The 22,573-nt window shown below is 53.2% G+C and overlaps 4 protein-coding genes across 8 annotated transcripts; all 4 read right to left on the bottom strand.

Annotated features, from left to right (window-relative positions):
* Positions 1 to 179: 179 nt before the first annotated feature.
* On the bottom strand, positions 180 to 4,370 carry LOC127593636 (KAT8 regulatory NSL complex subunit 2-like). Its single transcript, XM_052055218.1, has 10 exons — positions 4,321 to 4,370; positions 3,117 to 3,377; positions 2,847 to 2,995; positions 2,610 to 2,727; positions 2,288 to 2,451; positions 2,051 to 2,214; positions 1,680 to 1,776; positions 781 to 1,034; positions 521 to 703; positions 180 to 444 (listed from the first exon to the last, which is right to left on the bottom strand). Exons 2-10 carry the CDS (start codon positions 3,368 to 3,370, stop codon positions 409 to 411), a joined length of 1,419 nt encoding a protein of 472 aa, XP_051911178.1. The 5' UTR covers positions 3,371 to 3,377; positions 4,321 to 4,370; the 3' UTR covers positions 180 to 408.
* A 407-nt stretch (positions 4,371 to 4,777) lies between these two features.
* On the bottom strand, positions 4,778 to 11,549 carry LOC127593366 (cyclin-T1-like). 3 transcript variants are annotated; one of them, XM_052054769.1, is made up of 9 exons: positions 11,344 to 11,549; positions 10,217 to 10,298; positions 9,997 to 10,125; positions 9,604 to 9,664; positions 8,890 to 8,958; positions 8,730 to 8,775; positions 8,442 to 8,605; positions 7,867 to 7,937; positions 4,778 to 7,211 (listed from the first exon to the last, which is right to left on the bottom strand). In XM_052054769.1, the coding sequence occupies exons 1-9, from the start codon at positions 11,514 to 11,516 to the stop codon at positions 5,991 to 5,993; spliced, it is 2,016 nt and encodes a 671-aa protein (XP_051910729.1). In that variant the 5' UTR covers positions 11,517 to 11,549; the 3' UTR covers positions 4,778 to 5,990. The 3 variants fall into 3 exon arrangements, with proteins under 3 accessions (XP_051910729.1, XP_051910739.1, XP_051910747.1); XM_052054779.1 differs by having other exon boundaries at positions 8,896 to 8,958; XM_052054787.1 differs by lacking the exon at positions 7,867 to 7,937 and having other exon boundaries at positions 6,030 to 7,211.
* A 2,120-nt stretch (positions 11,550 to 13,669) lies between these two features.
* LOC127593963 (SAP domain-containing ribonucleoprotein-like) lies at positions 13,670 to 18,141 on the bottom strand. Of its 2 annotated transcripts, none has more exons than XM_052055754.1 (11): positions 18,013 to 18,141; positions 16,932 to 17,031; positions 16,395 to 16,444; positions 16,244 to 16,314; positions 15,787 to 15,838; positions 15,590 to 15,663; positions 15,234 to 15,271; positions 15,122 to 15,147; positions 14,948 to 15,016; positions 14,429 to 14,515; positions 13,670 to 13,794 (listed from the first exon to the last, which is right to left on the bottom strand). In XM_052055754.1, the coding sequence occupies exons 1-11, from the start codon at positions 18,043 to 18,045 to the stop codon at positions 13,753 to 13,755; spliced, it is 642 nt and encodes a 213-aa protein (XP_051911714.1). In that variant the 5' UTR covers positions 18,046 to 18,141; the 3' UTR covers positions 13,670 to 13,752. The 2 variants fall into 2 exon arrangements, with proteins under 2 accessions (XP_051911714.1, XP_051911724.1); XM_052055764.1 differs by having other exon boundaries at positions 16,395 to 16,438.
* Positions 18,142 to 19,435: 1,294 nt separating this feature from the next.
* Positions 19,436 to 22,567, bottom strand: LOC127593853 (3-hydroxyacyl-CoA dehydrogenase type-2-like). Of its 2 annotated transcripts, none has more exons than XM_052055578.1 (6): positions 22,414 to 22,567; positions 21,255 to 21,419; positions 20,936 to 21,100; positions 20,536 to 20,664; positions 20,311 to 20,419; positions 19,436 to 19,763 (listed from the first exon to the last, which is right to left on the bottom strand). In XM_052055578.1, exons 1-6 carry the CDS (start codon positions 22,435 to 22,437, stop codon positions 19,573 to 19,575), a joined length of 783 nt encoding a protein of 260 aa, XP_051911538.1. In that variant the 5' UTR covers positions 22,438 to 22,567; the 3' UTR covers positions 19,436 to 19,572. The 2 variants fall into 2 exon arrangements, with proteins under 2 accessions (XP_051911538.1, XP_051911528.1); XM_052055568.1 differs by lacking the exon at positions 22,414 to 22,567 and adding an exon at positions 22,200 to 22,335.
* Positions 22,568 to 22,573: the final 6 nt, after the last annotated feature.

The raw sequence follows: 22,573 nt of genomic DNA, 5'->3' as shown, positions 1-22,573 counted from the left end.
ACCCCACCCCCCCAGATTATTCAATGAATGGATGGATGGATGAATCAATTCTAAAGATGCGGCAGAGCAGCACCAAAGTGCCCGATGAGAAAAAGATCCGATGCGGTATTCAGATCTGGGGACCTCCTCACCGTCTGCCGGAAACTCCGTTGCGCTTCCACACCCTCAAAGGCCCGTCGGCGAGGAAAGCGGCACATCAGCGATACGTTTACCGAGTCGCCGATGACGACGGGGAGCGCTCCGCCGAAGGCTTCGCTCCCCGCGGCGGCAAACGCCAATCAACATTTTGGCCGAGGTGGGGCGACGTCGAACGCGAGCGATCAAAGAGCGGTCGGCGAACGCTTCAAAAAGCGTCGAGTCGGGTCGCCGCCGTCTGTGCGGAGAGCAAAAGCGAGGGCCGGCTTTCCTTCATCTGGGAGCGTCGTCTTTGGCCCGCGCCTCCGCCTGCGGGGACGACACGGCGGAGTCACCCGAAGCGAAGCGGCCGGGCACCCGGCCGCGGCGAGCGACCCCGACGAACCTGCTCGCCCGCGACGTCGTCGTTGTCGACGTCGGGGTCCGCCCGATCCGGGTCGTCGGCGGTCAGCAGGTCCATGGGCGCCTCGGCGATGGCCCGAATGGTGTGGTCCTCCAGGGCCAGCGCCGTGTCGAACTGCAGGGGGGACGGCGGGCCCTGCGTCCCGTCGCCTTCCACGTCCAGGTCCTGCGGAAGAGGCCGACGGACCCGTTAAACGCCGGAGAGGCCCCCCCCCCCCCAACCCCCGGCCCCCTTGCACGCACGTCGCTGAACTCCAGGGGGAGGCTCTCGGTGGGCCGGAGCTCGGCGGCGCTCAGGTACAGCTCTCTGGCGCCGGGGGCGGGATGCTCCTGCTGGGGGGGCTCCCGCTCCGGCCGGTACATGGGAGGCGGCAGGGGGAGGTGAAGCGGGCAGCGGGGGTCGTCCGACTGGCCCATGTGCACCGGACGCTCGCACGGGACGTCCTTGGTGCCCGGACAGCTCTTGAACAGGACCTGGTTGCCGTCCTGGAAGATATCTGAGGGGGGCGCCGTCAAGGAAAAAAAAAGGGGCCCGAACCACAAGAGAAGAAACCAAGCAGATGAGCCGAGCGGCCAAGTCGCGACTCCGCCTGAGGGGGGGGGGGGGGGGGGGGGGGGCGCAGCCAAGCCTTGCCGCCGGCTCGGAAACGCTCTTGAATGCGACGCCAATCGTTGCGCAATGGAGGAAACCACATTTTCAAAAGGCAAACGCGGCCCACGACGCCCCGATCAGGTGGTCAGGAAGGACGAAGAACGGCAAAGGCAGGTGAAGCGGCCACCTCTGGCTGACTGGCCATCCCCCCCCCCCACCCCAAAGTAAAAGCAGACGTTGGCAATTGTCTTTCAATTTGGGAAAAATGCTAAGGTAAGCCAGGCGCCTAAACGATTCATCGGTGGCCAAAAGAATGATTGATGCATATGATAATTGATGAGCTGTTGATGGCCCCCGCCACCCCTCTAAAAATGGCGTTTTGCACTTGATATTTCCCAAGATGCTGCGACTGTGACACAGATTCTCCCGCGCGGGGCACCAAAAAAAAATTAAAAATAAAAGGCCCGCTCGGGGTGTGAGGTTTTTGTCCGCCGCGAAGGTGGATCCTCTGCGCGAGCTCAAGAACGTGGCTCGTCTTTGGCCAGGATACGGGCCAGGCAGTGGCGGCTCAGGGGGAGGCAGGGATTGGGGCAGCGGTCGCCATCCGTCGAGGAAACGCACTTCTCCTGCGCCGCTCGCGACTGGGCCTGCAAAATGAGGAAAGGCGTCAGGGGGCCGTCCGTCTATTCCAAAAATGGACTAAAGGGGCTTGGTGCAGCTCCCCGGTCCGATCAATCGTCACTCGATGGCAGGAGCGGCCTTGATCAGCTCTTGAATAGGCACGCGCAAGTACGGCGATCCCACGGCGGCGTGACAAAGCAAACTTGGGACAACGTTCATGCATCGGTCTGCTTGCAGTAAACCGTCACCCCTTTTTGTTTTGTCATTGAGTAGCAAATCAAGAATGACAGCTCCGAGTACCTGCGGCGCCCCCTCGGTCAGCGTCTGTCTGCGCTCTCTCAGCTGGCGGTGCAGCAGCGCCTCGGCGCCGTAGCGCCGGCGGTAGCGCCGGAGAGCTTTCAGCTTTTTCAGGTTCTCCCTCTCCTTGGAGGACAGGCCCTCGGGTCCGGTCAGCAAACTGCTACCTGTTGTCCAAAAGCAGAGGCCCGGTCGGGATGCCGACATTTTGCGGGGAGGGGGCGGCGGCTCCATATTTACCGATGGTTTCGTGCTCCATTTTGCGGTTGTGCAGGTATCTGCGCTTCTTTTCCTTCAGCAGATGCTGGAGGCGTTTGAATTGGTCAATGTAGAGGGACTGCAGTCTGATGAGTTTCTCTCGGGTGAAGAGCGCCACCTCCTCGGCGGTGTACACGCCGGCATGTCTGCGGGGGGGGGGGGGGGGGGGGGGGGGGGGGGGACACGTCGCAATATACTTGTCAAAAGCAAACAGCCGTCCGACATCGTCTTCCCAAGCTAGCAAGCTTGCGCTTCCGAGGCCGCGGCCGCTCAGAGCTTGGCCGGACGTGAGCAGCCATCTTACTTGAGCGGATCCTCGTGGTCGCTGTCGATGCTGTCGCCCTCACTTTCGGGGTCTCCTCTCCACGTCTGATCCAGTACCAGCGGAGTCTGTTCTTCCTCACTCAATGGACTGTCCTCATCTGGATGCAACGTAGACGCGCATGACAACAGCGGCCCAAAGTGAACCGTCAAAAACGCTCCGAGGCTTCTGCGCTCCCCCCCAACCCCCCCCATTCATCTGGCAGCGGCAGGCCTTTACCGAGAAGGCGAGCGGCTTCCGAGCGACCGCCATCGTATCCGCTCAGCTGGGACAAGAGCGCCTCTGGCGAGGGGCCGGACGACGCCTTCCTCATCTGAGCGCGGAGGGCCGCGGCGTTCCGCCGGGCGTGCTCGGCGCAGAACGTCACGCTTCGAAACAAAGAGAGACGGAAAGCCAAGACGTGAGTACATGACGGAGTAAGTGCAAACGGAGAATATTTGCGTTCGATGCAACGGAGAAGGAGACTCGAGCTTTTCCCGCAGCGCTTACCCGTCTTTCCTCTCCACCTTGGGCGCGGCGTTGGGGCAGCGTTTGCCGTTCTTGGCGGAGACGTAATTGCACTGCTTGTAGGGGGCGCTTTTGTCCTCCAGAACGTGTTTGATGCAGAAATCCAAGCCGTCCAGCCGCGGCTGCGAGCACAGACGCTGGGCGAAGGCGCAAGTCTGAGCCTCCTGCGGACGCGCTGGCTGCGGCGTCAGTCGGTTCCGACTGCTCGGCAAGACGTGAATTCGGATCCTGTTCATGGCGACTCTGCCAACAAGTTCACAACAATGTGCGTCTTAGGCTGGCCGAGATCAAAAGTGCCCCCCACCCCAAAATGAATAAATAAATCAACCCTACTTTGAAGTGAACCCTTTCTCATTTGTTATTTTGTATCCGGTTAAACAAACGACGATGTGTCGATTAGGTACAAACACTGCCAATTGTTGACGTTAGAGATGTTCACCTGGTGCTTTCAGAGGGGCGGGGTTGCCACTGACAGGTGACCGTTCTTATACTTGTTAAAAAAAAACGGCATCGCAGTTTGTTTCGTTAAATTATTACACTCACTTCGTCGTCAGCGTGGCCCAGTGGTGAGTTCCGTTTGTGTCCGCTTGTCTTTATTTGTTTTGTATGGTTGCTTATGTTTAACGTTTTCTGACGGTTTGGACAATTGTAACGTGACGTAGGACGGCGGACAGGACACACGCCAACAAAAGGTCGGAAGGCGTGGACGACTCGTGCGTAAAATTCTATAGTAACAAAACAGGAGCAGTCATGGAAAGGAAAGTTGCTGTGTTTTGCTCGGTGGTTTCTTCCCGAAGACCCAACCGAGCACGCCGCATTTCAACCCCGCCTCTACCCTTTGATGCAGCCATCTATACTTTCGGAAAAAGTATCATATATGTTATATGATAAATTATATTCCTTCAGGACAGCACATTTTACATCGCTTACCCATTTGCTGTATGCGGTACATTTGTCAATAAAGTTATATATATATATCTTTTTCAGTGCGCCACTCTGATGGCAGCGCCATCTTTGCTAGTCGTAGCTAAGCTAACGCTCGTTAGCTTCAGGTTGCGGCCAACACTTTGCGCCTTTCTGTGCCCGTGAAGCACAGCAACGTCTCACAGAGGGCGATCATTATCCCCGCGACAATAGGATAGTTATTCGCTCCAAGCGGACAGGTAAACCTAAGTGCGCCACGTACCTCTCACCGAAAGATTCGCCGTCGCCGAGCTGCTGAAGCACAATGAAGCGCCACACGTTTACTACAAAGGCCAAGTTAACTTAAGCCCGCCCCCCGAGAGCGCTGATTGGTCCGAGTGCCTTCACTTCAATTGGGCTCACTTATCTAAAAGGCTGCCAATTAAACGTGGCAGACGGTTTATTGTCTTACAAAACCGCTGTTGTAATGATATCACAAAATATATCTTAAAATATTCCCTTAAAGTATGCATTGACTTTAATATGAAAAAAATTATATATAGAGAGAGACAGAGAGAGATGTATATGAGTTCACATACAACAGGTTACCTGGAAGAACTTCCGCTAACACGTCCTTGACGACCAGTCCTGGGTACATTACAAAACTCTAAAATGCGGGAAAAGCTCTGGTAAAGAAAGTGATTTGCATTGCTGTGTTGCATGGCAGTTGTCAGGTTAAATGTTTTTTTTATTCCCCCCCAAAACAAAGTTAGATTCGCACTTGCATTGCAGAAAAACCGCAGTGCAACTTCTCAGTGCATTTACTCTCTCCAGATATAAACATGATTACAACACCGTGTGTTGTGTGGCGTTGTTTCAAAGCCATGAAGCCGACGTACAATCTAAAATATATAAAAGAGGTCATTTGTAGCCCAGCTGAAAACCACAGCCGATGTTGAAACGCAACAAGATTGAATGCATCCTCGCAACAGATGATTGACCATCCTCCTCTTTGTCCTCACAGGCCAACGGGATCGTTCTTGACAGAACCAGACCTTGGAGCTCAACAGGTTAGTTCAGCGTACAACGCAAACGGAGCGAGACATCAACTTGAATAGGATTACATCAGACCAGTATTAGCTCACAGGCAAAAACTGGATTTCCACAAAAAAACCTACACCAAAGACAGCCAACAGTTGGTTAATCAGAAACTTGTTATGGTCACCCTCATCCTAAATCTAAACCTGACAAGAGAAATTCCAAGGTTCAACCATTCAAAATCGGCACAATGCGTTCGACAATTTTGACCCACAAAACATGTCTGCCCAGAAGTATGCTGAACATCTTTTCACAACCATTTAAAACAATGACTGCAATACTTGAAACAATTTTAAAAAGCTGATCATTTACATCGTGATTTTTTTTTTAACAAAGTGTAAAAATATGTCATGTTTTGTACATTTTACAATCTTTGCACACATTTACCAAATTTGGCAAATACACACCACGGCCATCTTTTTGGGTCACGGCTGCTTTGGAGACTGACTCAGTCACGTCTACACAGTATGTATTGTTGATTGTTGTGGTGGTTGGGGGGGGGGATAAAAAAAACGAGTGTCTATAAATGTATCTTATGAAGAAAGGGGTGTCGGGGGGGCACGACAGCGCAAGAGAGAGGGGGGGCAAAAAAACAGGATCAAACAACAACCTGTGCGTGGCGATCAAATCGAACGTCCTTAATATCCTCTCAATCTGCGGATTGGGGGGGTGAACAATGGCAGCCAAAGCACACCCTCCTGGGGACACGAAGAAGCTTTTCAAGCCTTCTCAGCAAAAATAAAAATGGATCAAAGTCGTCTGCCACGCATGATTCACGCGTGCCGCACGTTACACAGACGTGCGGCTCATCTGACAATCGTGAAAACCTTCGAACGGAGCGAAGCAGACGGCGAGTCATTTGGGCAAGGGCGGAAGCGGGGGCGGGGGGTCTGAAGGCAGGGGCGGGGGTCGAGCGCCGGCCCCCCGGGTCCCGCCCGGGTACTTGTAGTCCCCGTATTGGGACCTGTAGTCAAAGACGGACGGCTGCGAGGGCTGCACCCCCTGGGCGCTCAGGAGAGAGTTCAACATTTCAAACGTGTCCTGGTACTCGTCAGACTGGGCGGCGCCGTGCCCGTTGGTGTCCGTCCTGTCGCCTTTGGGGTGCGAGTAGCCCCCCGGGGGGTGGGCGGGGAGGCCCAGCGCCGGCAGGATGTCGCAGGAGGACGAGAGGGGGGGCAGGTGGTAGGGATTGCGGGAAGCCTTGCTCACTTTGGCGGCGGGGTGGGATCCCGCCGACGGGTCCTGGGGATGCGTCCTCTTGCGCGAGGACGACGAGGTCGTCCGGGATGAGTCGCCGGGGAGCTTTTTGCCACTTCCTACCGCGCCGGCGGAAGCGGACGAGTGCTTGTGCGAAGAGGACAGGGAGGTGCTGCTGGAGGAAGGGTGGTGGTGGTGGTGGTGGTGATGGTAGTAGTGGTGGTGGTGGTTGGAGCGCTCCCCCCCCCTGTGCTTGTCCCTGCTCTTGCCGTCCTCGGCCGAGCTCCCCCGTTGCTTGTCGGGCACGCGAATGCGCACCTTGATGTCCTGCTCCGGCCCCCGGGCGCCGCCTCCGCCGCTGAGGGGGAACCTCATTTTCAGCGAGCTCCGATCGTGTCTCTCCTTCTCCAGCGGGATTTTCAGAATGATGGGCGACGGGTTGGCCGGGTCCGAGGAAGACGAGCCCGAGTGCTGCTGCTGCTGCTTCTCCTTCCTCTGCTGCTGACCAATGAGAACCTGGGCAGCGTTGGCATAGTCCCGCTTGACGCTGGCCTCCATGTTCTCCAACTTCCTCTTCTGCGCCGCCAGCACGTCGGCGTTCTTGGCGCGGTACTCGCTCAACGACACCTTGGCGGGGGCGTGCGCCTCGTGGCCCGATGGCTGCTCGGGGCCCCCCTGGCCTTTTCCGCTCCAGGTGGGCGCGCTGCCCGGCGTCCCCCTCCCCTCGTCCGCCGCCGAGGCGGAGGGCGGCGCCGAGAGGCTCATCAGGCCCGCCACGGTGCTCTCCGACGAGGCCATGGAGATCATGCTCAACATGGCGTCCCGCTGCTCTCCCTCCTCCTGGACCTTCGGCTTGGCCTTTGGCGTCTGACCTCCCGCCTGAGAAGAGATAACAGACGGGGCCGCTGAGCGAGGTTGCGCGCGTGAAGAAAAACGGCATTTGTGCATGATCCTGCCGGGATCGAGCACATTTCACACCCCCGATGACGAGCGGCCCGACGGTCAACTTATGACACGAGCAAACATTTATCTGGAAGGCCCTCCGCGATTCCAGTTCATCAAGGTGGCCTCCATTTCAAGTTCCTTCCCGTGGGACGTTTCCAATTTGGAATACAGTCGTTCCCAAGTTCCCCACTTTCACTTGCCGGGGAAATATTTACAAGGTTCTCCGTGCGCAGCCACGCAATGTTTGAAAAAATTCCAAACTAGGTGCAATCATCAACACGTTATTTGGAGAGCGACATTTCGAGTCGCGTCCACTTCATTTGCCCAATCAGCATCGATCATGACACAGAACGGACAGAACAGAATTTCAAGCCCAGAAAATATGTTGAGCCGGCCGTCGTACTCTGGCAACGGAATGACACGGAAAAATAACCACATGAGTCATGTTTTCTACAAAGACGCCAAATATGAGACTTCTTTCGTGTGAACCCGACTATAGGGGGTGGGGCCGGCAGCCGACGGGGGGCGATTCGGGACCCCGAGGTCAGCAAGATTGCTCATCACACACTGGAAACACAATTTTATGTACCTTCCAGTTGCGAATCCGTTTCAATCGGCTGGGCGTTTTCTCCAGAATCTGCAGGAACTCGTGTGTGAGCTCTGATTGAAGTCATTGAAGAAACGGGAAAAACAATGTCAGCGGGGAGGGGGGAGAAGGACGATTCAAACATCAGAATCCAGCGTTCCCTCGCGTCTACATTTTGACAGCAAACGCCGGCGGCGAGATGCACGCCGCCGAGCCTTCGGTCAGCCCACGTCGAGGGCGAGTGAAGCCGTTTCACAGTGATCATAAAGTCCCGGGGGACTCGCTGATCAGAAAAGTATGAGTCCCATTATGCATTGAGAGTCCCAAATTTCAAATTCTGAAACGGTCTACTTGTACAATTATAAACAAATGCTTACAAATTAAACAAATTATAAACAAACAAATAATTCAGCGGCAGGCCCGAGGATTGTGGAAATTCACGGTAACCGTTTTTCGGTTCCGTCGGATTACCCAATGGGAAACAGACCAAAGGGTCAGGTCGAAATGTTGAGGAATAATCCGATTTTTTGTAAAAAAAAAATAAAGGAACCTTGTGCCAGTGTCTTTGGCGCACGTACCATCCAGTAGCTTGAGGGTCACGGTGGGGTCAACATATTCCCACCAGTGTTTGCCGTCCGTCGACACGGGAATCTCCCAGTTGGACCACTTGCAGGCCAGGTGGATGCACACGCAAGCCACCACGGGCGGACTGTATTGCAGGCAGAAGGTGGTCAAGTGGAGGCTGCGCGGCGGCGTGCGTCCCGGGAGAGCAAGAAAAGAGCAGCAGGACGAGGGAAGGGGAAAGCCGGTTCAGTGTATCGACTTGGATTTGCAATCGCCTGCGGCGCACGTGAGCAAGCCCTTACCTGTTGGTTGCCATGAAGTAAGACGTCTGCGCCAGATCCTTACTCGCTGAAACAACAACACAACACAAAAGCGCACTTTAAACACCAGGCAGTTCGACGCACGCCGCCGGCCCCCCCCCATACGCACGCGCGACTAAAAATGAGTCAAAGGGGCGTTGACATTCACCTCGGACCAGCTGGGTGCACTTGACAACGTGCGTGTGCGGATGGTCGATGGTGATTTCAAACGCTGCAAGAGCAGGGGGACAAAACAAAAACGGTGAGTCCGCCGCCAATCACGATAAAAGGCGCGCTCCAAATCCGCTGCGGTCGAGAACCAATAGGCACGCATGGCAATGGCTAGTGATGGGGAAACATCCCCAAAGGGGCGTGGCATGGACGGGGCGACCAATCACAACAAGTAAGACGTCATACACGTCCAATCGCAGGGCTGTTTACAATCGGAAGATGGAAAGACTGATCGGGAGAGCTTGGGAAAACTCGACCATAAGGTACCTGAACCCCCCCCCCTAAAATTTTCTCAACGGATTTAGACGATTCACAAAAATGATCAGTTTAAGAAATAAAACGGCGGATTTCCGCGGAAAATGGCATCCATCCCTGATGCCATTTTCCCTCGGACTGGATACATGGACGGGGAGGGATCTGGCAGGGGGGGGGGGAGGTGCGGGGGTTGTAAGGATTTGTCTATTTCAGTGGCTTGGTGAAGCACAAACGTTATTTTGCGCCATTGCCAAGTGCGTGTGGCGTCTCTGTTGGACAAAAGTCAAAACAGGTTACGACTTCTTGAGAATGACAGGCAGGGGGGGGGGGGGGCATGAAAAAACAACAAGAGAAAGAATTCAAGGTAGCCAGGCTTTCCTTCCCAACTTACCCAAGGTCTGGAGTATTATGCTCTCAAGAATGACCAGGTCTTGGGCTTGTTGCAGGTAGGCCTGAGGTTGAGAGGACAGGCACATTACTCAGTGCAAGGCCGCCATGCGTCGGCGCGCGAGTTCGGTCGCTCATGCAGTTTGCTCTCGGTCATGTCAAATGATCGCGACGGCTTCCGGAGGCGATCCCGGGAAGCCAACTTTTCTGCCATCCATCTTTTCAAAATGCCCGGTGACCGACCGCACGTGCCACTTTGGAACCAAATAGCCAAAGGCGACGTCGAACCTTCCCGCAGGTTGATTTGACGCGGGCCGGAAGACACGACGGTGCCCATTTGGGTAAAAGGAGTGCGCCGGTTCCAAAAGGGAGACACTTTTGACGAGCTCAAACTTACATCGCTGCGTACATCCGGCGAGGGCTCCTGCGGATTGAGACAGGCGTGGGCCACCTTGATTACGTGCTCCAGCTTTCGGGGCTGCTCCTCCACCTTGGCGGCCAGGAAAAGAGCCGCTGGAGAAATGACCTGAGAGACGGGGGAGGGGGGCGGGGGCGCTGGGGTCAACAGGCGCCAAATGAAAAGGTGTTGCCAAGCACGCAAGTAGCATCATACTCACGTTTCGGTGAAATCTGGTGAACGACTGGACCATGTAGAAGCGATGCATGTACACGATGGCCGTGTTAATGGTCAGCTGGGACCTAGCGTATGCTCGTTAAGTCGCGTCAACATTTGAATGGCGTCAAACTGATCAAATGGAACGTGGTCACGTCGGGCCTGTTACTCACACCACAGCGTGACCCCCCCCCCCCCCAACATTACATACGAGGCACAATCCACAATAAATCTCAAGACTTCAAACCCCTCGGTTGATTGCTTCCAATGTACGGGACCGGTTCATGGAGCGTTTGCTCGTTGCTTCAGTGCCAAGCAAGCACGCCGGCACCCGCAAACGCTGCGAGAAATTTGTGTCAACCCAGGGCCTTGATTTTCGAAAATTACTTGCAAGTTCTTCATCATTCTAGAGTGTCTGCCTCTGTGTTCGGCAAGCTTTCAGACGATAGCAACCACTGGAAAAGACGCGAAAGATTAGGTTACGCCAGAGTTAAGCTCTGGTCCAAAACAAAAGGTCCCACCTCGAATGTGGACCGCAACGGAACGACGTCTTCGCATCGAGTCGTCTTCCAGTCGTTACTGTATTACTTGGTAGCGGGAAAACGATACGTCTTCCATTGGGATGCTTTTTAGATGATCTGCCGGATAGCGTTGGTTCGTCCAAATCAACTGCGCTTAGAAATGGAACGCGCATAGCGGTCTGCTGCGAAGCAAGGACAATTGTGCCTCTCTCGATTTAGCTCGTGAAAACGATTCCGGGTTACTTGAAGTGCACGAAACAACGCGCTGGAAGCCAAGCCTTCCTTAGGTCGGAGGGGAAGTCGGCAAAATCCTTTAAAAAAAAGTGGAATTACAGCGCGAGCTAAAGCTAAGGAAAACGCGCTCGCGTCAAGGCCCGAGGCCTTCACGGCTCGGCTGTTGCCAAATCAAAATCTCTGGCGTGTTCCTCCGCACGACAGTCACAAAAACGCGGCCAAAAAACACGAGCTACGTAAACAAATGAACGGGACAAGAAGGAAGATGGCAAGGAAAGCAGGAGGGACCGAGTCGAACGGAACGACCGGAGCCGCCGCTAGCCCGGCTAGCCGTTAACGAGCTCGAGCGGCTAGGCTAACGCGGCCAAAAGGATACACGTTGAGCCGCTGGCCCATGTCCTGCAGCAGGTTGGCCGCCTGTTGCCTGTACGACAGCTCCTTGTCCGGGTCGAGCCCGGCTCGCCGAGATGGGTTGTTGTCGATCTCTGGCCGGCTGTAGTACCATTTGTTATTACAGCTAGCGGAGACACAACGAAGCGAAGCCGCCATCACTGACGAGGGGGGGGGGGGGCACTAGTTTAAAAATTGCAGCGCGTCACCGGAAGTGCGTCATGCGCCAACATGCCCCCCCAACGTTTGGAGGTGCGCCCCCCACCACCACCTTATTCATACAGTGGACCAATTCGCGATTCCCCCCCTTTCCCCAAATCTTTTTTTTTAATATAGATTTTTTGGGGGGTACGGGCGTGTTTTTTTGGGGAGGGGATGACCTACTTTTCTTAAAAAACGCTTAATGGTAGTATGTCCCAGCTTATTCGAGAATTTGGGGGGGTTAATAATTTTCTCCCCTCAATGTAATTAAAACGGACGTGAATTAATGGCCGATTTTTGCTCTTCACGGTCCAGCCAGCCCATTGCCGCAAATACAGTCGAGGGCTACCTCGAGGCATTCGCAACTGAAATCAACTCTCCCCGCTGGATGGAATGGAAATGCCACTGGGCCTGCTACACACCGGAACTCAGCGCCAAGCACAAAAAAAAAAAGTCAGCCCCCCCACTCCTTTTGGAACACTGGTAAAAGATCATTTACTTCAATAACAATGACTTGACGTTACATGATGAATTTAGTATGATAATGATAAGATTTTCATTTTGATTCACCAGGCAAAGGGCGGCCGTGGACGAGCGATTAGCGCGTTGGCCTCACAGTGCAGAGGTGCAAGGTTCGATTCCTCCCCACGCCTGCGTGGGTTTTCTGCAGGTACTCCGGTTTCCTCCCACATTCCCAAAAACATGCGTGGCAGGTTAATGGAACACTCCAAATTGTCCCGCAGTGCGAGTGCGAGCACGGTGGGTCTTTGTGTGCCCTGTGGTTGGCTGGCTGGTAACCGGTTCAGGGTGTCCCCCGCCTACTGGCCGAAGACAGCGGGGATAGGCTCCGGCCTGCCCCTTCTGAGAAGAAGCGCATCAGAAAATGGATGGATGGATCACCAGGCAAATAAGGCTATTGACACTGCAGCTCAATTTCCGTTTTTTTTGTTTTTTGTTTTAATCCGACCTGGTGATCTATCATCTGTGACTATATATTGAATATGTATGCAAAGCTTCTGTGGCGTTAAGGCTCCTCCACCCAGATTGGCCCTGTACGTCACCAAAAGCTCAAGATGAGACTGTGCGGGTGAGAGACAATGCTCGGGAGACGACTGATTATCGTGCACAACGCTGTCAAGTTGCCGTTATAATTGACTTGAATCACAAAGCATCGACTTGACTGACGTGGTGGCAATAGTATGCGATGGCTGTTTGAAGGTGCTCTAATAATACAGTTGAGTTGAGAATAGCAATTCAGGATGCGTCGCTTCTCATGCGCTCTTGTGACAGTTTGGTGTCAGCGACACGCAAGCGATTGGAAGCATTCGGAATGCAGAAGTACAGCGCCGAGATGATGGCGATACGTTGCCGATAACTCGGGCCAAATACTGCCTGCGAACACGGAGAGGATCCAACGAAAGGAAGCCAGACTCAGAAAGATGAAAACGTGATATTTTATCAAATGAACAGACAAGTGAAGCGGTGAAGCGAGCGCTTACAGGAGTCAAATGTACAAACACAAATAAAAGATGACAGAGTTTCATCCTAACGAGTCATTCTCTAAAAACACTCGCTCGCCTCCGATCGGCGTTTGCTTCGTGAAAAAATGAAGCCGCGTTCGCGTCATTTCCATAAGTGGTCTGAAGTGATGACGCGGTTTCAAGTTCCCTGGCCAAATGTTCCAATTTCCCCGTGAAGTTCACTATCGTGAGAAGTTGAAGTTTTTGTTTACATTTTTGGGGGGAACATCATTGCCACAATGAACACAAAGTGTCCAACATGTTTTGAAGCACTACGATGCCCATTTTGGGGGGCTTTTTGTCCCAAACTGCCGATAGACACTGGGCGCTAGGGGGCGCGTTTGAGATTGCGTTCTTTCACAGAGAGTAAAAAAAAAAACGGGCAACAAAATAGCAAAGACAAACTTGAGTCATCAGTCATGGCCACTCAATATGTCTGATATTTGTCAAGTGTGGACAGGGCCTGGAGGAGTTGGGGGAAAATGATTTAAATGTAAGCAGGCAAACGACAACAAAAATCTCCTTCTGGGTTCCAAAAGCTCTCCAAATATTTCTTTTTCAATATGATTAGCAAGGTCACAGTTGAAGACCTTTGACATGACTTAGAAACGTGATAATTGAAAATGTTAAAAAAAAAAAAAAAACACTCCAAAGGAAGCAAAAAAAAACACCCACTATACTATTCCAAATCGAGCAGCACGCTTCAGTTTCTTTGCCTGTGAAGAAGAAGGAAAAAATGTGGCATAAATACACATGACAAAGCCACGACTCGACTATTTGCTGCGCACAAATTGCCCAAATCGCCCATCGGCCTATTTCGGAGACGGCAACAAAGTTCTGGCGAACGGGGAAGCAGTCACGGGTGTGAAGGAAGGAGGGATGGTGAAAAGCTCCAGCTGAAACGGGACAGTGGCGCATTTTCAACAGGTGGCTAAAGCGATGACGCCCGCGCTCGCAGTCTTTTCTCCCCGCCCCCAAATCAAGAAACGCTCCAAATTCTGGACGGTCGTTTCTTTCTACCATCACGCGTATGTTCCGCCAATGGGACTGATCGGGGAGGCGTCCTAAGCGGATGCCCGAGCCACCTCATCCGGCTCCCCTTTGAGCCCCTCCCAGAGGAGCGAGCTTTTTTATGGCATTGTGGGAGGGCTAAACTTCAGAAGATTCAATTCTGGCCAATCCTTCATCTCCAAACAATTTGTCCTTTTTGTTTTGAAAACCTTCTCGTTTCTTTTAAGTGCAACGATGTCAAAAGGGGGATGGGAAATCAAGTGTTTGAGGCTCATCATTGGCGCTATTTTTACGTTACTTTCAACCAGGCGGGAAACAAAACAACGGGAAGCTACATACCTCGACGTCCGCCGAGCCGGCCGTTCCGCCGCCTGTGAGGATGCCGAACCTTTCCTTCCTCTTCATCAGCTTCTCGTCTGCTTCCAGCTGCCGCCAGCGCCGACAACGACAACACCACCAGCACCAGCACCATGGAAAGACAACAAGTAGCCTTTCAGACTCAATCTCCAAATAAACTCTAAGCTTCCGTTAGGAGCCGAATTCCTTTGCGGAAGCCGCCCCCAACTTGATTGGCTCATCTATTTTGCCCGTGGAAATGAACGGAATTGGCAATATGTGTTCTGATGCCCCCCCTCACCCCCCCTACTTGTAGGAGGAGAAAACCGGAGGACAAAAATAAAGCAAAAAATAAATGCTCGTGTATTGCCAACGGTTAAACCGTATAAAGTCCAACTCAAGTTATTGTTTTGCTTCCATCATTTTGTCCCGCGGCGTGAGGGGCGGGGGACTCTTGAATGGGCCCCGTAAACCGTTTGTGCGGGTGATACGCGGGAAAGCTTCCGAGCCAGGTGGGCCCACCTTTTGCGAGAGCGACGAGACGTTCATGCCAAATCTCTCCGCCCTCTTCTTCAGCTGGTCCACGTTGACCTGTGATGGATGGCAAAAGGATTCCCGCGTCAGGGGAAGGGTGCCGACGCATGCGTTTGGGGGCGGGGCGGGGGGCGGGGGCTCGCTCGGGGCGGCGGCTCTTACCGGCACGTTTCTAGCCACGGCGGCGCCTGCGCGGGGGAAGGAAAGGATTGATGTTGCGCGGCACTTGGACATGACGGACGGCGGCGTGGCGCCCGAGAGTCGTCATACGCACCTGTGGATGCATCCGAAGCGCCGATCGCCAAACCAAACCTAGAAATGAGTTCCACAAAAAGACAAGAGTGAGCAATACCGGTCACATATATGACAGCTTTGATGAAAAGGGCTCCATCGCATCATTTTGCTTTTATTGTGTCAAATCGTTGGGCTTATATCAATATGGAACTGGGCTGTCAAACCCCCCCCCCCCCAACGTTCAAGTTGATTGGCCGCAATTGGCCTGTAGATGGCACTTCTGCTTCCCGTTTGCCAAATGCGACTTGAAGCGAAAGGGGGGGGGGGGGGTCCATCTCAATTGGCTTTGTGGCCAAACGAGAGGAGCCGAAAGCGGCGAGTGGCCCCGGTTCTCACCTGGCGGCACGCCGGGCCTTCTTGTCTTCGGCCGACGCAGGCAGATTGAAACGCTCGGCGCGTTTCTGGAGCTGCTGCTCAACAAACAAACAAACAAACAAACAAACAAACAAAAAAACGGCGTTTGCTGGTAAGCGGGAGGCGCCGCAACAAAGGGACAGGGGAAAGACAAAAGGGTGGCGCTGGGCCGCACGTACTTCACCGCCAGTCGCCGGAGGACATATCTTCACCATCTTCTTCTCGGCAGACCTGAAAACACAAACGCGGGAACAAAATGGCATCCAATTTTAGCAGTCACTCCTTTGTTAGATTATTGGGGGGGGGGGGGGGGGGTCCTCGAGCACCCCCGTTTTCACATCGTTTCCTGTCTGACGAAACGAGAGCCTAATAGCACCATGTTGTCAGAAGCCACAAACTACGCGCACCGCCTAGCGGGTACGCTGCATCGGTCTCGTCACCGGGCGGCCATAATTGCGAATATAGTGAAGCGCGGTGCCACGCAGCCGGCAGCCCTTCCGCTGTTCGCAATCGGACTTCCCCCGCCTCCCTGTTTTTGGCATTGCGGGACTGCTCGGGCTTCATCGCGTTTCAAAGTCATCGACCGTTACGACGAAGCAAACCGCTTCAAAAAAAGCCATCGGCAAGCAAACTCACAGCTTGGCCACAGGCGATGGCGATTCTTTGACGTCTTTGCCGTTGTCCACAATCTCGCCTTTGGGGAAGTCCTACAGGGCAAACGCAAAGGCTCGTCATTTTTACACAGGCGCACAATCAAAGCGGCATTTTGCAGACTCGACGACATTACCGCCGTATCGTCCGCCAGCACTTCGTCCACGTCCACATCTTCATCTGTGGCTTGCGTGAAAAGACATTCAAGACATAAGACACAGCATGTCGATCGGACGCGAGCGCCTCCACAAACTGCGGCGGAAACCCCATCAAATGAGAGTTAAAGGGAAGAACTTGCTTCTTTCTCCACATATCTACGAGTTTTGGGGAACCCCTTCTGTCGGCGACGCAGGTTTCAGATAAAAAAAAAAATACATTTTTTTTTAAATCCACCATTTTAAAAAAATGCCCAAAATCCATGTTTATGAGCCAACTGCGCTCGCAGCGCGGCCACTTGGCATGTGGCTCTTGGAAGGAGAAGTGCCACAATTCCGCCATTTGCTCCTCTTGAAACCCCTTCCACGTGCGTTCGCTCAAAATGTAGTCACACTATTTCTACAGGTCCAAATTGGAAAAGTTTCCCGCTGCGCCGTCTGACCGCTTTACACCGAAAAGAAACAACCCCCACCGCAACTTTGAGCCCGACTCCGGCGCGCTGCTTCGCGGGGCTCACCGTGCTCGTCCAGGTAGGCCTGCAGGCGTGCAACCAGGTCGCCTTTGTTGCCTTTGGTCTCCAGACCTCGCGCATCGCATTCTTGCCTCAGCTCAGCAAGCTGAAAGCCAACAGAGAAACATTCACAAATGCTTGCAACTGCGCATTGTGAAGAGGGCCCGTTGCCCGGGTTCATGAGACATCGCAAGCTTGGTGGTCCTCAACACACGATCTCGGCGTTCGTTGCCACATCGGCGGTCTGCATCGGTCCGTTTAGCGGCTGCGGAGCTGAAACCGAAGCTGCACGAGCATGTGCCCGATGTTCTAGCTTCAACCTTCTTGGCAGATCTTGCCTCGGGCTTCAGTGGGAATTTGGCACGACCTTCAAAGTTCGTTGGAACATGGATGTGTCCCTCGGTGTTTTGCAAAATGAATACACATAAATGTGTGCTTCTCAATCATGCCTTCCGTCCACGAGAGCAAACCAGGTGTGTCCACTTCATGTCACTTGCATAAAAGGTTTATTTTGATCTTAGCGGGAAATTTCACTCAATGCTTTAAAACAGATATTACATCTTGAGCATTGTTTTCACCAGATCCCTTCAAATATTAATTGAACAACAGTCGTCAAGATAAAAAAAAAAGATCCGACCAATGAAACACGTCTGTGTGTGTAATATATATATTTATATACATATACAGCCATAAAGAAAGCGTGAATAATAATTTAAGAGGTAAGATGCGTTTTTCAGTGTTCAACTTCGACGTGAGCCAACTAAGATTCCCTTTTCCATTTGACCTTGAGCCACTGGCACTTAGTGCTCCCACTCGCGTTTTCAGTCCGAAAAGTGGAACCTTCCGAGTACTATTTCGAAAGATAATTGGCGTGTTTCGAGCTTGGGCGGAGAACGTTCGGGCAACGTGAGCACACGCTTAGCTTTAGCATTAGCATGGGCAGCCGGCGTACGCACGTTACACCGACGCGACCACTTTGGCTTTCTCGCCGCCCTAACGGAGAACTTGAGAGACTCCCCGTTCACCAAACAATTGTCAAAGCTAGACATCTGCGCTCCGACATTCGATACTAAACGGCCCGACCAACCTTTAGTTTGTGCAGCTCGATCACTTCAGCCATCTTTCTTTGTTGATCAAGCCCTTCCTCCAATCAAACCGCTTCTTCCGCTGCCGCCGTTTCTGTCTTCTTCTTCTACCTCAATCTTTGGCGGAGTGCACGCAACGGTCAGGTGCATACCGCCACCTAGTGCACACGCGGGTGCAACACTTATGGCCCCAACAAAAATGTAAAAAGTGCTTCCCTCACACGCCTGATGTTATCCTTCTCCTTCAAAAATAAATACATTCAACGATTTGTTTTTAATGCATAAAATTGAAATTCCACACATGCAGTCAAAGTCTTGGCCTTCTTGTTCTGGCAGGCTCAAATCGATACCAAGTCGTCATAAAATACCCCAAACAAAAGTGATTTGTGATTTCCAAGTCGACCTGGATGTATGTAAAACTCATATCATAAGCAGATTCACCACAGGGACTTTCTCACAATCGTCTTTTTTCACTCTTGCTAAAAGAACCCCAAACTGCTTATAAAACAAAGCACTAAGTATTGCTACATCCTTCCGACGTCTCACAGTTGGCTACGGGATACGACCGGTTTCAGGAGAAGCCCAGCAAAAAAGAACAATTGGCAGATGGCAACAACAATTTTGAATGTTTTCAGAGGGCACATTTTGTTTCCAATATTGTTGGGATTCCAAAACTTGTGGGTCACAGCTTTTCAAAAGCAAGTCGCCATCATTCTTTGAGTTCAGACAGAGACACGAGGCTCCGAGAAAAATACTGTACATCTAGAGTGTCAATGGCAGGTTTCATTTCACTCGCAGACCTTTTCTTCCAACTAACTTTTCCCAAAAAGTTGACCAGGAAATAATGAAGTGTGCCGTGTGCGGATCACCGCTGCTGCTTTTTGCCAGTCAAAGTCGATTGTAACCAATCAAAGGATGGAAAAATGCCCACATCATCGGCGACCAGTGAGGATGAATTTGAAATGTGATTCCCACCCCCCCAAAAAAAAACACATCCTTTGCTAATGGAGCGGAAGTTAGGCAGGCCGGCACGACTGATTTTGAGGTGGACTGACATGGCAAGTCAAAAACGGAATTGGACATTTGTGGAGAGCCGTGGCGAAAGACTCGAGCCTGCCCGAAAGCGTTGTCAACCCGTTCCCAAAGCAAGGGGGGGATTTGGGACTTTTGATGCCCCCAGACGCCGCAGCTCCCCACATTTCCTACCTCCTCATTCCCTTTCGATCACCGTCCCGGCGATGAGGCACTGTGTCGGCGTGCTATGACGTTGAGACCCCCCGACCCCAATCCAGAATGCGGGCCACTCGCACCTTTTGACAACAAACCACGGAGGAGCCGTGACAGGCAAGGCGCAACCGAAGGAGGCCCGCGCTCGCATCCCTCCCTCCCGCCCGCCATTTGACTTTTTGAAAAAGCAAGACTGCGTCCCCTTTGGAGCTTTATTTTCCAAGCGGTCGATCAAACAAGTGGACAGTAGCGCCGCGCGCTGAAAACTTTGCAAAGGGACGGTCCGGCGGCCAAAGTCGGGCTTCTCACCGCCAAGGGGCCCGTCGGCGGCGGCCTCAGGGCTGCATGCGAATGGCGCCGTCCAGCCGAATGACCTCGCCGTTGATCATGGGGTTCTCGGCCAGCGCCGTCACCAGGTGGGCAAACTCGGCCGGCTCGCCCAGGCGCGAGGGGAAGGGCACCTGGCGAGCCAGGAAAGAGCGCACCTTCTCCGGCAGCCCGGCCAGCAGCGGGGTGGAGAACAGACCTGGGGGCGGCAAATTCACACATGACGCTCAGGGGAGGGGGGGGGGCACCTTCGCTCTTCTGCGTAGCTTCAACACACATTCGCGATGCCAAACATTCGCTCGCCTCTTCAAGATGGTTACAATGAACGACATATCAATTTGGGTATGGGGGGGGGGGGCACAGAAAAAAAATAACCACCCTGACTTTGATATATTTGAAGTAGGGCTGCAAACAATGATGATTATAATAAGCGATTCACCGGCCAATTATTTGTTTGATTCATTGAATAAAAGGGGGGGGGGGGGACGATCATTATTTGAAATCGATGCTGCAGAAAATGCACAAAGAAAAAATGATTGCAGTTCAATGAAAATGATCCTTCAATCCTTTTTCCGAAGTGCCACATTTGGCAGCAAAAAAATACGAATTGAATAAGAACCCCCCCCTCCCGCCCCAGGAACGATTCTGACATAATTGGGGGGGTCCAAGTGCTTTCATGCCACTTTCGTCTTGAAGGACTGTTGCCATTCCGGGAGCCTTGCGCAACGTGATGTGGGCCAACCTACCCGGCGCAATGGTGACCACCCTGATGCCCATGGGGGCCAAATCCCTCGCGATGGGAAGGGTCATTCCAACGATGCCCCCTTTGGACGCCGAGTACGCCGCCTGGCCCACCTGCGTGCCACACAAAAAACATTTCAATGCCGCCCAATCTTCATCTTGGTCTTCCGACAAAGCTTTGCGGGCCCCGATGGCAATGTGCCGAGTGCCCCCCCCCCCCCCCGGCTCACCTGCCCATCAAAGGCGGCCACGCTGGCGGTGTTGACGATGCAGCCCCGCTGGCCGTCTGCGTCCGGCTCGTTTTTGGCCATGGCTCCCACCGCCAGACGAATCACATTGAAGGTTCCGGCGATGTTCACCTGCAGCGCACAGTCAGAGGCCGTCACAATCGACTCGACGATCCCCCCCCCCCCCTTTTCAGTTCAATTACAAAAGGAGAATTAGATTGTCACTCTTTCTGTGACGTTGCTAAAGGTTCCCGCTTGAAGACGGAGCGATCCGAGTTGATGTTTTCCACAAAGGGAACGAGACCCCCCCCCTCCCCCCGAATCAAGGCTTGCTTGGACAAACGTCTTTCCTTTTGATTGGAGGTGGACGCCGAAAGGGGAAATGGGGCGCTAAAGCTCTCACATTGATGACGCGCTGGAAGTCTTCCAAGCTGTGGGGGAGCTCCTTCTTGAAGTTGTACGTTTTGACGGCCACGGCGATGCCGGCGCAGTTGACGGCCAGGTCCAATTTGCCAAACTTGTCTCGCGCCAAGTTCACGGCCGACCGCACGTCCGCCTCCGACGTCACCTGCGGGACAAGAGCGGGGGGACGCGTCACGCGCCAAACCTCCTCTGCGCTCTCAAGGCAAAAGACGCTCGCGACTCAAGACCCTTGCCGTGGAAATGGAGGGCGGCGAGATTAGTTAGGGCCCCGCGGGGGAAAGTGTCATCGGTGTACTTGCATCCGCCGGAGCGAAGGCGCATCGGTCTCCCAGGGCGGCCGCCAGCGCCGGCCCTTCCGATGACGGCAGGTCCACGATGACGGCGGACGCTCCGCTGCGCACCAGACGCTCCACCGTGGCCCGGCCCAGGCCCGACGCCCCGCCCGTCACCAGGCCCACCATGCCCTGACAACGCGGGGAAAAGAAGCATACCCGTCAACTCGTACGGTTTAGCCATAGATTTTGTGGGGAATCTTACGTATATGGCCGGATATATCGCACAAATCATACGGATTCTGAACATTTCTGGGGGGGTTCCACCAACTCCAAATGATTTGGAGTTGGTGGAACCCCCCAGTAACGCAGGAATACAACTCTGAATACAGAAATGCCACAAAGTAGAATGATGATTAGACATTAACCGGACATTTTATTAAGGAGATCTACAAGAAATATCATTGAACATTTTGTGGGGGGGGGGGGGGTTCTGCCCTTATTTTGACATGTGATAAGGATTTTTTGGTAGTTTATACAGGTTGGCGCTCCGAAAAGTTGACACGTATGCATCTGGCGTTCGTATTACAATGGTCCCCGGGTGCAAAATACTCGACCGACCGCTACGGAGGCCGTTGCCGCCCACACTGGCTTAAATTTAAAAAAAGGGGGGGGATTCTGATGATTCAGGTGACTGGCAAAGTCCTTTTTGTGTCTTATGGATCCAGCTTACGAGCTATGCTGTCTCGCAACGCTTGCAGTTTTTTTTCTTCACAATCCCGAAGAAGACACGCAAACCCACGCGGGGCTCCGCTCGAGAGGCGAACCGGAAGGAATTGCTCCATTTTGCATCAAATTCACCAACACTGAAGTTGCAACCAAGTTGAGCAAATTCTTTTTGAATTTCACGCGACTCCAACGAGACGACGTGGCGCCAGCTCTACAGCAGGACGGCGGCATACTTGCGGGCACCTTTAGGAGTTTGGGTTGAATGGAGAGCGCTTGTGACAACATGAGGCTAGTAGCGTCAACATGTTCGCCCGCCCAGCCCGCGGCCGCCGCGCAGTACGCGAGACGAGCGACGGAACGAACACCATCTGCTGTTTGACACACGGGCAACTTTGATACGTGCGCGACGGAGGATGACAAAGCTTTCTTTACCTTTTCACCCCTCTCCTTTACTCACCTTCACACACCGGATGTTCGCCATGTTGGATTGCAGGCGGCCGTGACGTCACGTGCCAGCAAGGAACGCGAGCGTCACGAAACGTCAATTCTGACGACTATTTTTTTTAAAAGGTTGCCATAATTAAAAATCTGAAATGACACGCCGCAAACGTTTCATT

Source organism: Hippocampus zosterae, chromosome 2 (genome assembly GCF_025434085.1).
Source record: "Hippocampus zosterae strain Florida chromosome 2, ASM2543408v3, whole genome shotgun sequence".
NCBI classification, from domain to species: Eukaryota; Metazoa; Chordata; class Actinopteri; order Syngnathiformes; family Syngnathidae; genus Hippocampus; species Hippocampus zosterae.
This window is presented reverse-complemented; position numbering and strand designations above follow the sequence as displayed.